This window comes from Spermophilus citellus, assembly GCF_964194105.1.
Source record: "Spermophilus citellus genome assembly, chromosome: X".
In the NCBI taxonomy this organism is placed as follows: Eukaryota; Metazoa; Chordata; class Mammalia; order Rodentia; family Sciuridae; genus Spermophilus; species Spermophilus citellus.
In genome coordinates, this window is record NC_138190.1 from 40,722,787 (window position 1) to 40,739,392 (window position 16,606).

Below are 16,606 nucleotides of genomic sequence, written 5' to 3' on the forward strand. Positions count from 1 at the left end.
ATTAGCAACAATCTGTATCTTACAAATGCCATCTGTATTTTACATTGTTTGTACTAATTGTTTGATTTATTTTAGTAATTATAGCTTAATTTACAACACAAGAACTAATAATTTATACCGATAAACTTGATTGGTAATACTAGTAATAAATTGTAAGATCAGATGTTAGATTTGATATTAGTAATAATAATTCACTTTATATTACTGAGCAAAGAATACTACAAAACTGGTGCTTGTAAATCTTTTTTTTTTTTTTTTTTTGTACCAGGGATTGAATCTATGGGCACCTAACCACTGAGCAACATCTCCAGTCCTTTTTTTGTGGGGGTGGGGTACCAGGGATTGAACTCAAGGGCACTCAACCACCGAGCCACATCCCCAGTCCTATTTTGTATTTTGTTTAGAGACAAGGTCTCACTGAGTTACTGAATTACTCAGTTCCTCACCATTGCTGAGGCTGGCTTTGAATTTACAATCCTCCTGCTTCAGCCTCCGAGTGGATTCCAGGCATGCACCACTGGCTCCTTTTTTTTTAAATCCACTTTGAGTTTATTTTTGTGCATGTTGAGAGATAGAGGTTTAGTTTCATTTTGCTGCATATGGATTTCCAGTTCTCCCAGCACCATTTGTTGAACAGGCTATCTTTTCTCCAATGTGTGTTTTTGGTGCCTTTGTCTAGTATGAGATAAACTGTATTTATGTAGGTTTGTCTCTGTGTCTTCTATTATGTACCATTGGTCTACATGTCTATTTTAGTGCCAATACCATGCTGGTTTTGTAACTATAGCTTTGTAGTATAGTTTAAGATTTGGTATTGTGATGCTTCCTGCTTCATTCTTCTTGCTAAAGCTTGCTTTGGTTATTCTGGGTCTCTTATTTTTCCAGATGAATTTCATGATTGCTTTTTCTATATCTATAAGGAATGACATTGGGATTTTAATTGGAATTGCATTGAGTCTGTACAGCTCTTTGGGTAGTATGGCCATTTTGAAAATATTAATTCTGCCTATCCTGGAGCATGAGAGATCTTTCCATTGTGAAGTTGCTTAGGGCCTCACTATGTTGTTGAGGCTGGCTTTGAATTTGTGATTTTCCTGCCTCAGCCTCCATAGTCGCTGGAATTATAGGTATGCACCACCATACCTGGCTTTAATTTGTATTAGAACATAATTTGTACACACACACACACACACACACACACACACACATTTTGAACTACTGGGGATTGAAATCAGGGACACTCTATCACTGAGCTATATCCCCAGGCCTTTCTACTTTTGGGGACAGGGTCTTGCTAAGTTACCCAGGCTGGACTTGAACTTGCAATCCTCCTGCTTCAGCCTCCTGAGTCACTGAGATTAAAAGCATCCATCACTGTGCCTCCATATCATAATTTATATTATTATTAATAATCTGTAGTAAAACCAATAATTTCTGGTGATACTTGTAATTATGATGCTATGATTATTTAACAAGAGTTATAATTTAATTCTTCAGATTCATACACAAAATTTATATTGGTAACAAAAATTCATAATATAATAATTTATAATATTAGTCATTATAATTTATGATATTAATAGCCAACAATTTATTTCCATTTGTAAATAATTTAATTTTTTAAAATGTTTTTAGTTGTAGATGAACACAATATCTTTATTTTATTTATTTTTTTATGTGGTGCTGAGGATAGAACCCAGTGCCTCACACATGTGAGGCAAGTGCTCAACCACTGAGTTACATCCCAGCCCCTAAACAATTTAATTTATAATATTGTTGCTGATTTTTTACAATCTTTTTATTTTTATTTTTATTTTTATTTTTAAGAGAGAGTGAGAGAGAGAGAGAGAGAGAGAGAGAGAGAATTTTTATTATTTATTTCTTAGTTCTCGGCGGACACAACATCTTTGTTGGTATGAGGTGCTGAGGATCGAACCCGGGCCGCACGCATGCCAGGCGAGCGCGCTACCGCCTGAGCCACATCCCCAGCCCAATTTTTTACAATCTTTTTTAAAAATATTTTTAGTTGTTGACAGACCTTGTTTTTTTATTATTTATTTATATATTTATTTATTTTTATGTGGTGCTGAGAATTGAACCCACTGCCTCACACATGCTATGTAAGTGCTCTTCCACTGAGTTACAATCCCAGCCCACTTTTTTTTACAATCTGAATTTGAAATATGGGTAAAATTTTTATCAAGAGGAATCCCTGATAATGTTAGTAACAATTACTTGATTTCTGTATGTGATGTAATCTGAGTTCATTACATTAATTCTGTCAATTTACATTAGAAATCAATTTTTAATACTGACAAGAATAGATAATGTGAGCATCAGGATTTGATAAATATTGGAATTAATTATTTATTTCACATTTGTAACCATTAGGAAATTCATGGATCAGGTTGAGCATCCCTAACCCATAAATCTGAAATCTGAAATGCTTCAAAATCTAAATCTTTCTGAGCTCTCATATGATACCACAAGTGAAATATTCCATACCACAAGTGAATATTTCCATGAATATTCCATATTCCGAACCTCATGTGACGGGTTTCAGTCAAAAAACAGGCTCATGAAAAATATTGTATGAAATTACCTTCAAACTATGTGGATAAGATATATCTGAAATATAAATGAATTTTGTATTTAGACTTGGGCCCCATCCCCAAGATATCTCATTATGCATATATAAATATTTCAAAATTCAAAAATAATCTGAAACACTTCTGGTTCCAAGCATTTGATAAGTGACACTCAGCCTGCATTAATAGACCTGTCACAAAGGAACTTCACACCTCCACATACTTGCAATAGTGGCTCTCTCTGATATCATACCATTGATAATGCACCCACTGATAATATTGCAGTAGCTCTGGATCTTTTCCTTCTTGCCCACTCTACTTCCCCTTGACTTACCATTTCTTTGTGATTGGGGTAGAAGGTCTGGTCTATCAGAGGGAACTCCTCTGTTCCCAGTTTCTTGTGCAGTCGAACCATCTGGGCAAACTATGAGAATCAGGAGACATGAGTCAGAGACATGGATCCTTCACTGGAAGGGTGTCTCCAAGCTGGAACCCCAAGTACTACAGTCTGGATCTGCAATGTAATCTAGAGGCTCACACTATTGGGAAGTGGTGGTAACTTTGATAGACAAGGCCTTGAAGAAGATTTTAAGTCATTGGGTGCATATTTAAGGGGACAGCTTAGTTCTGCCATGCTCTTCCTCCACGATGTGCTCCCTCACTACAGGATGAAAGCAACAGGACCAATCCATCATGAACTGAAGCCTCTAAAACTGGAAGCTAAAACAAACCTTTTGACTTCATAAGTTGATTCTCTCAGGAATTTGTTATAGTAATGGAAAGATGACTGATACTAAGCTTCTAAATGTCCTCAATTCCCATAAGCCATAGAGTGGCTTCAAGTTCCCATATCCATGTATGAGCTAGTCTCTCTGCCAGTAGCATCCTTCCTGTCACTTACCACCCAGGGCTTGTCACAGAAGTTGTAGACAGAATGCAAAGAATTAACGCTGGGTATTCCAGCATACTGCAGCCCAATGACCAAACTGCGGTAGTCTCCATTGCGTGCCATGCTGAAGGCATGCTGGCGGATCAGTACAAAGTCTGGCTTCAGAGACCTGTGGGAGGGGCAGTGGAAGGAGAATCATGGTCCATTCAGAAGCTCCCTACAACCCTTGAGACTGAATTTCTAAATATTTACAACTGCCAGAAATTGTAAAGTCGTTTCTTACCTCTGCACACATGCACAAGCTGTTTCTTCTGCCTGGAGCAGAGTTTCTACCTTTTTCCCATCTGTGATCCTTTTCTACCTGCTGCCCTCCCCAAGGTCAGCTTGCAGCTTACCCACTCAGCTTTGGCACCCCCTGGTCACAGTCTCTCTCTATACCAGCTGTCCTCAAAGTATACTGCCCAGAATAGATTCCAGCCTCGGGGACTGTGCTGTGCCTGAAACATTACCTCCCCCTACCCAAATACCTGCATGAATCACTCCTTTACCTCCTCAGGTCTTTCCTCAACTGCCTTTATATGCCACTGGGCCACCCTATCCACACTGAAAACCCCACCCCCATTCAACAATCCCTATTTGTGCTTTATGGCTCTGTTTTTTTTTTTCTTAGCACTACATTTTCTTATTTCTTTGTTTATTGTGTCTGTCACATAGTAGTCTGAAAATATCTCGAGGGCAGAGGATTTTTGTCTTTTTTTTTTTTTTCATTCTCTGCTAGGTCCACAGCATGTAGAACAACTCTTGGCACACAGAAGTTGCTCCATAAATATTTGCCAAATGTAAAGACCTGAGAATGGCACCTGGCAGGCAATAGATGCTTAACAAATTTTTGTTGGATGCATATTTGAAAAGTTTGGCATGTAGCCTGCTAGGATTCTTGGCTCTTTTTCAGAAGAAAAGAAAAGCTAACTCCCCACATTCCATGCCTAAATTCTTGCTCACAGAGGAATGGGTAGGGAGATGGTTTTTTTCCCTCAACACTAAGGGAGTCCATATACCTCTCCCATGACACCAAGGTCCCCTTTAATACTCACCGCACAACTTTTACCCCATTCCGCAGAACTTCCATGTCCACAGAGAATCCACCATTAGCATGAGCCACAAGGTTGAGATCAGAGAATTCAGCCTGGAAAGGAAAGAAAATTGGTGATTCACCCACGTCATACAAAAATGGCTACCCATACAGGGTGCAGTGGCACATGCCTGTAATCCCAGAGACTTAAGAGGCTGAAGCTCATCACAAACTTGAGGCCAGCCTCAGCAACTTGCAAGATCCTGTCTCAAAAATTAAAAAAAAAATGTCTGGGGATGTAGTTTAGTGGTAGAGTGATCCTAGGTTCAATCTCCAGTGCAAAAAGATAAAACCACTCAGTTCACAGTATAGATAGTTGAACCCCAGGTCTACCTGCCCCAACTTACCTGTTCTACTTTTATGTCAATTTCTCCATGGATCTTTTTCCCTTTGAAGTATTTTGCCCTAAGAGGAAAACAGAAGAGCACATCTGTTAATGCTGAAATCTTAGAAAGAAAGACATGATCCAGGCTTGTCCCTTGACCCCTTTGCCCCTTCAGTGTCACTACAGAAACCATAAAGTGCTTGAAATACTTTGAAAAAATTAGCAGTGCTTTGTGAACAATAAAGTCTCCTATTATCCTTACGGAGGTGTTTAAATGTCAAAGGATGTTTCAAATTGTAAAATACATTCTTAAACCATAAGAGAACAGGTATTTTCCAAAATATCATCTGCTCATCACACTGCTATTGTAAATGTTCTTGAGAAGTTTTGCAAAATGAATAGTGCTATGCCAATTATAACAGTCTTTGAGTTTGGATCGAGGTTTTTGTAAGTGGCAAAGAACGTCAGAGAGTATATCTATATAAAGTGTGCCTATGGTTGTTTATATTTCAGTCTGAGTATGTCTCAGTGCCTATGTTTGCTTGTGAGGCCTGAAGCATCTCTCTGTTCTCTGGCCCTTTCCCAAGGAGGAGCACCTTGACCATGGATGTTATGTGCTGTGAAGGACACAACAGCCATGGATGTACAGCTGTGTCTGAAAAGGAGCAGCAGATTGAGTGGTGCAGGCTGAGGGTGGTTCTAAGGAAGCTGTAGCCAGCAATGATGGTGGGTAGGGAGAAATGCAGCTGAGGATGAGGGGAAGTCATGGGAAGGAGGAGGGGCAGCAGCAGCACAGGCGCATCACAAACTGCTATGTCATTGTCACCAGCCCCATCCCAGCTGAGCCGAGTTTCTAGTGGCTTCTTTCCCTACACCCAGGATTCCTACCTGACAGGCCTCTCCACAGATGAAAGCTCATCTGCAAATAGGTTTCTCATAGAAGGGGGATGAGGAAAGGAGACACACTCAGGACCACTGGTCACTGGCATGTGTACAGTCAGGTCTCTGACACATATACACTTGCATAAATGAGAACTGACATACACTAGGGACCCCAAGTACAGCTATTTCCTTTTCCTTTCTGTGTCTCTGTATCTTTCTGTTTCCTTCAGTCTGTTTCTGTCTCACACACCTTCACCAACACTCTCCCCTTCACAGGTATTGAAAATAATTTCTGATCTGCACATCTTTCATCTATAAATTGATGGCTAGTGTGAACAATAAGTGTGTATCACTGGTTTTCAAGCTTTTCTGACCATACGTGTGCTGGATATTGTGGTGTTCTGCTCAGGCCTCCTCTTCAGGGCCAAGATATCTTGAATATCAGTTGCTGACAGCTGTGGCTTTGTCCTCACAGGGAACTGTCTTCTGTCACAGGGTGTGTTGGTTAAGCTTAGACCTATTTCTGAGGGCAGCCCTTAGCCAATTTCTGGTCTCTGAGGGGGTACAAAGCCTAGCCTTCTTGCCTCATTTTGGACCAGCTCTGAAGGGCCATTCTGGCTCCAGAGCCCTTTCTCTGCCAGGGATCAGCTGAAGCCTCTGATTCAATCACATGGTGGCTCAGCCTTAAGTTTCACTGAATTCTATGTTTCTCACAGATGCAGAGCCCAAAGCACCACATGCAAATCTCTACCTCAGGGTCTATTTCCAGGAATCCAACCTAAAACAGTGGGCCAGAGAAGTCAAGCTCCAAAGAAAACTCTAATAGGATTCTGGAGCTGGGTCAGCGTAAATGGGAACTGACGTATACTAGAGATGTTAGTGATGGGAGGTGGATCACAGATAGCCCCTGATATGATATAGTCACACAAATACTTTGCAGCAGGTCTAATCCGCATTCCAAGTCAGATGCCATTTAGGCCATAAGTAGATCTTCTGAGATTAGAAATGTTAGTAGTGGGAAGAGAGGCAGTGTAACCTATTCTCCTATGAGGAGGATAATAGCACAGGACCCTAAGGTTTGGAAGCAGCAGTGACTTTTCCTGATGATGGTCTGTAATAGGAATCTGGTGGAAAGTAGTGAAATATCCCTGGTACTTGAGAGAGATGAGGGAAATTAACCAGATTGGGATGATTGATAAATGCCATTGATTAGCTGCAGAAATATCCGATATGCTCAGGATGAATAATCACCAATTCAAGGCAAAATGTGAAAGCTGGAGGATCTCCCTGACTACATTTAAGGAAACCTTAATCTGCAGCCAGAGTAGACAGAGGAGAGGACCAGGCTCAAGATTTAATTCTAGGGCTGGGGTTGTGGCTCAGTGGTAGAGCGCTCGCCTAGCACATGTGAGGCACCACTGGGTTTGATCCTCATCACCACATATAAATAAATAAATAAAATAAAGTATCATGTCCATCTACAACTAAAAATTTAAAAAAAGGTTTAATTCTAAGTGTGGAAGACCTTCAGAGAAGGTTAAATTTTCAGACTTATAATCTTAGGACAGGACTGGGACTCTGAGGCTTGGGATGGAGATATCTGAGCAGCTAAAGTTAAACACCTTGAACTCAAAGACTCACCTGAACACATTGTGCCTGGAGAAGCAGCTCACATCCCCATGTGAGAATATGGACCTTCTCTCTGCTTAAACATGCCTTATAAGTCATTGCCATCCCTCTCAGAATCTATCCCCACTTCCCTTCCTGGAAAAAAGACCAATAACAAGGTCCTGCTCAAAGTGGGTCGCCTGGATTCAGGGGCCCACCCTGTGGTCACTTCCCCAGTTCACAAATGCATAATTGGAATGACATGTTAGTAGTTGCTGGAACTCCTACATGGGTTACTTGGCCTGTGGGGTAAGAACAATTGTAGTAGGTAAGTGCAAATGGAAGTTTCTGAAATGGGACACACCTGCATGCCCCAATCAAATCAGAAAATTGGGGCTGTAACTCAATGGTAAAGCACTTGTCTAACGTGCAAGAGACCCTGAGTTTGATCCTCAGCACCATCAAAAAAATAAATAAATAAAATAAACAAACAGTAAATCAAATGCAAAGCTATATGCATCTAGGGATGATGGCCACTCAGAAATATCTAGGCAATGCAGGAGTGGTGGTTCCATCTTATCTACCTTAACCAGTTTGGTCCTAGAGGAGGCTGGATGGATGTGGAGACTGCTGCAAGTATATCCAAGTAATATCTCAGATTGTAGTTGTTGTACTGGACATGCTATCATTGCTACAGTAGATAAGTAAGACCTCAGGTATGTCACTGATTTGCTGAATGCATTCTTTTCAATCCTAATTAGAGGATCAGAAACAGTTCATATGTGGGACTGACAAAAATATTCACTGACGGTCTTGCCATAGGGCTATGTTATCTTTCCCACCCTATGTCACAATATAGGCAAAAGAACCTGGACCATCTGGACATCCCACAGACTATCACACTGGACAATTATATCAATTACATCATAGTGATTATGCAAGATGAGCAAGATATGGTTAGAATATTGTCGTGATAAGACACATGTGCCCCAGATTGCAGGAGAAAAACCTTACAAAGTCTCATTAGTAAGATTTTTGTGGATCCACTGGTCCAAAGCATGCCAGGGTAATCCCTCCAAAGGACAGGACATATCATTTAATCTTGCAACTTCCACCATGAAGAGCAAAGCAAAATACCCAGTATGCCTCCATCAGTTCTGGAAGCACCACATTCCATACCTGAAAATAAATATTACTCTTTCCTATGTTTCTGGTGACATGTAAGGTTGCCAGCTATGAGTGGGGGCCAGAACACAAAAGGGATCTGCAGCAGGTGCAGTCTATGGTGCAAGAAGTCCTGCCACTTAGGCCATATGATCTGGCAGATATTACAATACTGGAGGTGTCACTAGTGAAGAAAAATGGTGTGGAGACTATGAGAAACCCAAATGGGAGGCCCTTGGGGTTCTGGAGCTAGGCCATACCATCTGCAGCAAAGAATTATATGCCTTTGAGAAAAAAATCCTACTGCAGAACTGAGCTCTGATAGATAATGCTTGACCATGGGGCACCAAGTGACTATGCATCAGGAGCCCATTATGGGCTGGGTTCTTCTAGGCACACCATGTAAAAAGGTCAGATGGGCTCAGCAGCTAGGATTGACCCCATGCAAGACCAAGAAATCTGCATGAGCAGGGAACCCAGATCCCCACCTCTTCCACAATTGTTATGCTGGTGCCTCCCTCAGCTAAGGGACTCCTTACAACAAGCTAATGAATGATGGAAAAGCTTATGCTTGGTCTTCAAATGGATTGTCTCAGTCTGTTGGTGGAAGCCCCACTTTGAGTGAAAGACAATGGCAGTGATCCCTAATGGCAGATCTTTGGGCCGCCCACCTGTCAGTTTTTGTGAAAAGAGAAATGGCTCAAGATTAGAATACGTATATTTGTTTTTGTGCAATGGTGAATGGCTTGGCTGGTTGCTCAGAGGCCTGAAAGGAAAAGGTTGGAAGATCAGGACAAGGAAGTGTGGGGCATAGAAATGTGGGTGGACATATGGAAGTGGGCAAAAAGGGAGGAGAGAAGATCTTTTTATTGTGTGTTAACACCCACCAGGCAGAATCCACCATGGAAGTAGCACTAGGCAACCAGGTAGACAGGATGAGTCAGCCAGATGATGTCAGCCAGCCTCTCTAATCAGCCGCCCCAGTGCTAGCAGATGGGCACACAAATGAAGTGGCAATAGCAGCAGAGAAGTAAGCTATGTGTGGGACCAACAGCATTACAGCTGAGTGTCCAATCTGCCAGCAACAGAGATCAACATTGAGTCTCTGATATGACACCATCCCTCAAGAAGACCAACCAGATACCTGGGGGAAAGCTGACTACATTAAGCCCCTTCCACCCTGGAAAGAATAGTGATCTATTTTGACTGGAATATTCTATATATGGTTTGCCTGTTCTGACTAAAGGACTTCAGCCAGCATCACTGTCCAAGGGCTTACACAATGTTTGACCCAGCAGCATGGGATCCCACATAACATTGCATCAAACCAAAGGACACATATTACAGCAAAGTAAAGAAATGCAAAAGTGGCCTGTGATGCCAGGCATGGTGTCACATGCCTGTAATTTCAACTACTTGGGAGGGTGAGGCAGGAGGATTGCAAGTTCTGAGGCCAGCTGGGGCAACTTGGTGAGACCGTGTCTCAAAATAAAAAATAAAAAAGGGCTGGGGATGTAGCTCAGTGGTAGAATACTTTGCTACCATGTTTGAAGGTCTGGGTTCCATTCCCAGTACTGCAAAAAGAAAAATTAAAAAGTGGACTGTGACCATGGAATCAACTGATGAGCTTATATACCAACCACCCAGAAGCCACTGGCCTGATAGAATGACATTGCTTGTTGCAGTCATAGCTAACATAGCTAAGACCCTATCTTGGGGTTGGTACCATGCAAGAGTCGGTACCATCCTCCCAAACACAGTAAACTTGAAATCAGTGTCCACTATATGTGCTGTGTTCCTAATAGGTAGAGTACATGAGTCTGGGAACTCGAGGTTAAAGTAGGAGTGGCCCAGCTTACCATCAATCCCAGTGATCCACTTTTGGAATTTGTGCTTCCTGTTCCCTCAGTGCTCTGCAAGGTTAGAGGTCCTGCTTCTCCAAGGGGGAACACTGCTACCAGGGGACACAGCAAGAATCCCATTAAACTCTAAGTTATAATTACCACCTGGGCACTTCAGGTTTCTCATGTCGAGTGAAGAGATGTCACTCTCTGGCAGAGTGACATGACCTTGATTGTTATGAGGAGATACGGCTTCTGGTACATATTGGGGACAGGGAGGAGAATGTTTGGCACCCAGGCAATGCACTTGGGTATCTGTTAGTACTCCTTGCTCAACTTTAATGGTAAGTGGACGAATAGAGCAGCCAGAGCCTTAGAAGTGGGTGAGGACACAAGGCTCAGGTATCCCTCAAAGATGAGGGAATGGATCACCGATCAAATGAGACTCTGAGACCAACAGAGATGCTAAGTGAAGGGTATGCTTCCAGGGAAGTCTATCTAAGAAAAGAAGCCACAATAAGAAATATAGTTTATATAACTCACTATATACACATTTACATAATAATCCATGAAATACACACATATATATTATATAAGACATATGTTACACAGAAAATAGAACTTGGGCTATGTCTTATATAATTTATAACACACAAAATGTTGTATATTATATTTTATGTGTATATGTCTCTAGAATGTATAGTAGAATGAATATGAGTATACATATATAATTCAAATAAAATTTCAGTAAAGAATTACCTTACCATGTACAATGCAGTTTTATATCGCCTATTCTGTTTTATTCCATTTTGTGAAGAAAAATATACACATATAGATGTATTATACACCATAAAGTCATTATATAACATGTGCATTATATAGTATATGTCATATATCTTATTGGAATAATAGTTTTATTAAACAGCTCCACTTATTATGTGCAACATACTCTGTTATTTTCTACCTTCGTTTATCCTCCTTCATGAAGAAAGTGACATTCTGCTCTTAAGCCAGTATGTGACCCACAGTTTGAAAAATACTGGACTAAATTGTCTCTAAAAGGGAGAGATGTCTCAACTCAGATGTTGCAATTTTAAACCATGCAGGAATTGAGACTCAGGAAGAAACAAGATTGGTGAAGTTTCGGGGAAGGTGTCAGACTGTACTGAGGTGTGCATTTGTTATAAAGTTTGCAAAGCTCCTCCTTTTCCAGGTTGAAATCCCCGAAGCTTTCACAGTTCTGAAAGTCTGTAAGTTGGTGTTTCAGGGCTCTGTTCCCACGCTGAGCATCTAGTAGACACTAAATAAATATTTGCTAGAAGACTGGAAGAAAATATTGGAGGAACTGTTAGGATAAAGAGGGGCTTCTGGGATGCAGAATAGAAAGGAAGGCTCTTGCACTGAATTCAGCAGGTGCTGGCTGAACAAATTAGAAGAAAAAAAAGAGAAAACATTGGAGTTGTTATGGAAAGGGGAAAGGACTTGTCAGTATTTAGTAGATAATAAATGTTTGATGGAATGCAGGAAAAAGCGATAAGGAACCTGTCTGGAAGGTCAAAGAGGAGAAAGGAAGTCTAAAGAAGGGGGTTACCAGAATCCAACAGGGGCCTCATTAATGTTTGTTGACTTCAATGGAGCAAATTTAGCCAGGAGGATAGCACCTTGGGGAATGGACGTTTGTGAAGGAATTATCTCATGCGCTCAATAAATGCTTTATAATGTAGATGGAGAAAAGAGTGAAGCAGTCTGCTGCAGGATGGACATGCGTTTATTTGAACAGAATTCAGAAAGAGATTAATAAATGCTTTCTGGGTTAATAGGAGGGGAGCACAGCTGGGAAGATGGCTAGGTGGAGGAGGGAATATAGTCAGAACAGATGGGAAATAATACACATCATGAGCTTTCAGGACTGTGTAGTGTGAAAGGCAGCATAGAGATTGTTAAAGGGGGGATTAGGACCACAGAGGGGGAGGAGAATATGGGGCTCTTCTGAGTATCCAATAAGTGCTCATTAAATGATTATGGGGATGAATGCAGGAAAAGCTATAGTGAAGCCAACAAGTGGTTGGGATTAGAAGTAAGGGGAGCTGAAGGAGGGTTCTTCCTAGAATACAGTAGTGCTTAATAAGTGCTTCTCGCATTTTGACACATGGAAAGTATGCAATAAATATCTGTAGAACAAATAAGACAGGCTGTAGGGTAAGGGGTCCTAGGGGGAAAGGTGATCTAAATAGTAAACAGATGGCACTCAATAAATTTAGGCTGAAGTAGATACTTGGAGAATGCACTCTTGAGGTAGGGGCAGAAAATTCCAGAGACTTGGAAAAAAGATATTGAGAATGACTCATAGAGTAGGTGCTCCAGTAAATGTTTACTGGCTTAGATTGACTAAAAGCCCCTTTGGTTTGGACTTAAGACTGAGAGGGGGAATTCTAGGGGTATTGAAGGGAATGGGAAGATGTAACCCTTATAAAATGGGCTCTGGATTTACTGAAGGAAAATACCTCGAGGAGAAGGCTTATGATTGGGGCAGGTTCTCCTAGTGGTAATGGAGGGGAATATACTCCCTGTATGCCATAGGCATTGCATATGTGCTCCCTGGCTCCACTGCAAGAAAAAGACTCTGGGGAAGAGGCATGAATATACAGAAGGCACCTCATAAATGCTCATGGGAGCCATTGGCCTGTGTGGAGAGGTCTAAGGTTGGGTCATGCAAAAGGTGCTCAACACATGCTGTGAGAAACCACTGAAGGAAAAGGCATTGGGCAAAGGATTTGGAGATGGGGCTCACACTGCAGCAGGTAGTTGATCAAAGCTAGATGTATTCACCAAAGGAAAGTCCTCTAAAGAAGTAGTTTGCTAATGGGGGTGGGGATACAGGAAGCACTCAATAAATACTTTCTAGATTAATTGTAGGAAAAGATGTTTTAGGAAAGAATCTGATGATGAGTCACATAGAGAAGGCTCAAAAATGCTCATGGAATTCACTGGAAGAAAGTGATTTGTTTGAGAGAGGCCTTGGGGGATGGAACATACATCAGGCACTTAATAAATGTTTTCTAGATCCTTTGGAGAAAATATGTCCCCTTGGAGAGAGGCCCTGGAGTTGGGGCATACAGAAGGCAGTCAATCAAGGTTCACAGGATCCATTAAAGGCAAAGTCTTGGTGAAGAGCTGGAGTGGAATAAACAGCAGGCACATCCATCAGTGTTTACCAAATGGTTTAAAAGGTCTCTGAGGAGGGGCCAGGGGAGACACACATTGCGCTGACTGTATACATGCTCATAAGACCTGTTAGAAAGAAGGTCTGAGGGCAAGGGTTGAGAAAACAGTGTATGGTAATAGGCTCTCAAAAAATGCTCACAAAATTCATTGAGGTCAAAGGCCTTAGCGAAGGACTCTTGGGTGAGGCATACTGCAGGTACTCCATAAATACTTACAAGATTCATTAGAGGACTCGGCCTTCGGGGGCAAGAGTGGGGCAGGGGTGGCAGGGCACATTTGGCTCTTGAAGTCTCACAGGATCTACTGAAGTCAAAGACTTTTGGGAGAAGGATTGAGGAAGACGTACACGACAGGCAAAGATAATTGCCCCCTGAATCCATCGAGAAGATTTTGGGAAGGCAAGGGCAGGACACACAGGAAGCGTCCAGCATAGAAATTTACAGGAAAATAATTTGGGTGAGGGGTCAGGTGCCAGGCACATAAGCGGCGCTCGATAATTGCTCGTTCACCGTGGAACTATCTGGGGACCCAGGCCCACGGGGAGGCGCGGCAGTGGCTTACCAGTCTGTGTGCGGCTCGTCGATGACCAGCAGCACCCTGGCGGCGGCGCCCCCGCGGCCTGCGCCCCCAGAGCCGCCGCCCACCTGCTCGCTGAAGGTGGCGGCTGCAGCTGCCGTGGTCTGCTTGACCGCGTTGGACAGCGATGAGAAGAAGCCACCGCCCCCCGAGGACCCTGGACTAGGGGCTGCCGGAGAGGCCACAGGGGCAGCTGTGGAGGACCTCTCGGCTGTGGCAGTCGCGGAACCGGGCGTGGCTCCCGGGCTAGCGGCAGAGGGCGGCGGGGGCGGCTGCGGGCGCTGCAGGTCTGTCATGTACCCATTCGGCAGATTGGCCATGAAGTTGCTGTCCGACAGGCGGCGCCGCAGGTAGTTCATGGCTGCGGCTTGGGGCAGGGGGTCCTAGGGGCAGTCTGATCAGGACCCGCGGGGGCGGACCTCACGGGGCCCAGGAGCACTGCTGCGCTCTCAGGCACGACGCGACTCCTCTGCTGCCCGCCGCAGACTGAAGCAGCGCTGAGTCGCCGCCGCCGCAGCGCGGATGGTCGCGCCCGTGACTCCCTATCTCGCGCCTCGCGTGGTGCAGTCCGGCTGGACCCACGGCGGCGCGGACGGGACCAAAACGACTGGGAAGGGGAGTTTATAGAGGAGCGGCGACTGACGTCAGCGCGCCTTCAGTGCTGGGGCGGTGGTGGAGCGCGCCGGCAGGCGGGGGCGAAGGCGCTGTCCGCGGTGCTGATGCTGGCATTGCGCACGCGCCACGCCGCATCCTGTTTCCCCTCCCCCTTCCAGTAGGGGATGCGCAATTTGGGGAGTGGGGGTGGGGTACTTGTCCGGAGGGTCGGGGTCGTCCGGCACGCACGTACCAAACCACCTCATCCTGTTTCTTGCATCCACTTGCACTCATATACAAGAACCTCACCCCACCCCAAATACTGGGCTTTTCCAGTGTTGATATTCACGAGGTAAGGTATTTGGGGGGTGGGTGTGGAGTCACACTCGGAGACATAAAAGTAGAGATATAACCCCCGCAGCGAGGAGTGAGGTCACACGCAGTGTCCCGCGCGGAGATCAATCTCCCATGTCCATACAGTCTTAGCTATGCAGAGAGAAGGGCATGGGGGCAGTGTAGACAGCACCAGATAAGTGGAGGTGGAGACTTGGGCAGTGTACATACCCTTGCCTCCAGTGGCCGAGGGTCTGGAGTCACACAGGAATGACACACACAAAAGTAAAGGAACATGGGGACATGTTCGGACAGAGAACACACACCCATTTAAGTATACAGACATAAACTCAGTGTAACTAACACATGAGCATGTTGAGTACACACATGCATACATACATGGACAACATGCTGACACACAGAGACCTGTAAAAGCTCACACAAGCGTGGACACCCAGACAAAACATGTACCCACAGATGATCATGGAGACACCAGGATATGCAACACAGACATATTCCTTGTAGCACTAGCCTTGATGCATATTTGCTCTCCCATTCCCACATACAGCACTCAGTCTACATGCCCCATCTCTCTTCTCTGGACACAGCTCAAACTTGGTGTCATTAGTGTCCATGATTGTCTTCCCCTGCACTTGAAAAGTTTCCACAGAGGCAGGATGCCAAATAATATCTGCACATGAGCAAATGAGATTTAGGAGCCCTTCTGTCAAACCTGTAAGATTCTGACTTCAATAAAAACAAATGTTTGTTGACTGACTGTATCCAAACCTCACAACAATCCTATGGTGGATAATATAATTTCCATTTTACAGATAAGGGAATCCAAGAACTCCAGGTTATTCCCAAAGGGTCATGTTCAGTTTACCATCTCTATATATTTTTTAATATTTTATTTTTTTGTTATAGTTGGACACAATATCTATTTTTTATTAATTTACTTTTATGTGGTGCTGAGGATTGAACTAAGGTCTCATATGTGCTAGGCGAGCACTCTACCGCTGAACCACAACCCCAGCCCTCATCTATATATTTTTTTAAAAGAATGTGCCAGGAAGCTGGGCATTGTGGAGCTTGTCTGTAATCCAAGAGACTCAGGAGGCTGAGGCAGGAGGATTGCAAGTTTAAAGCCAGCCTCAGCAATTTAGTGAGACCCTGTCTCAAAAATAAAAGGGCTTAGGGATGTAGCTCAGTGGTAGAGTGCCCTTGGGGTCAATTCCTAGTATGGGTGGGGGGGAGTGGAGGAAGATAGAACAGTCAATGCCTGTATGACTAGAACAAAATGAGGGGGTTTATGATAGGGGACAAGATCAGAGAGGTTAGCAGGGACCATATTGTATAGGGCCTTAATGTATTGAGCAATGATAACGGATCAGATGAGGTGGCAGAAGATAATCCAAGTAGGCAGATTTGGAGTCTTTTGCCTGGGGG

General features: G+C 43.5%; 1 protein-coding gene across 2 annotated transcripts in view; it reads right to left on the minus strand.

Annotated features, from left to right (window-relative positions):
- Positions 1-14,713, minus strand: part of SYN1 (synapsin I) — a 47,282-nt gene extending 32,569 nt beyond the window's left edge. For both annotated transcript variants that reach the window (XM_081277223.1, XM_081277222.1), the window contains exons 1-5: positions 14,216-14,713; positions 4,957-5,014; positions 4,572-4,663; positions 3,490-3,646; positions 2,923-3,012 (exon numbers count right to left, since the gene is read on the minus strand). In XM_081277223.1, the coding sequence (XP_081133349.1) occupies positions 2,923-3,012; positions 3,490-3,646; positions 4,572-4,663; positions 4,957-5,014; positions 14,216-14,589 (771 nt within the window). In that variant the 5' untranslated portion in view covers positions 14,590-14,713. The remainder of the gene's footprint in view (positions 1-2,922; positions 3,013-3,489; positions 3,647-4,571; positions 4,664-4,956; positions 5,015-14,215) is intronic.
- Positions 14,714-16,606: the final 1,893 nt, after the last annotated feature.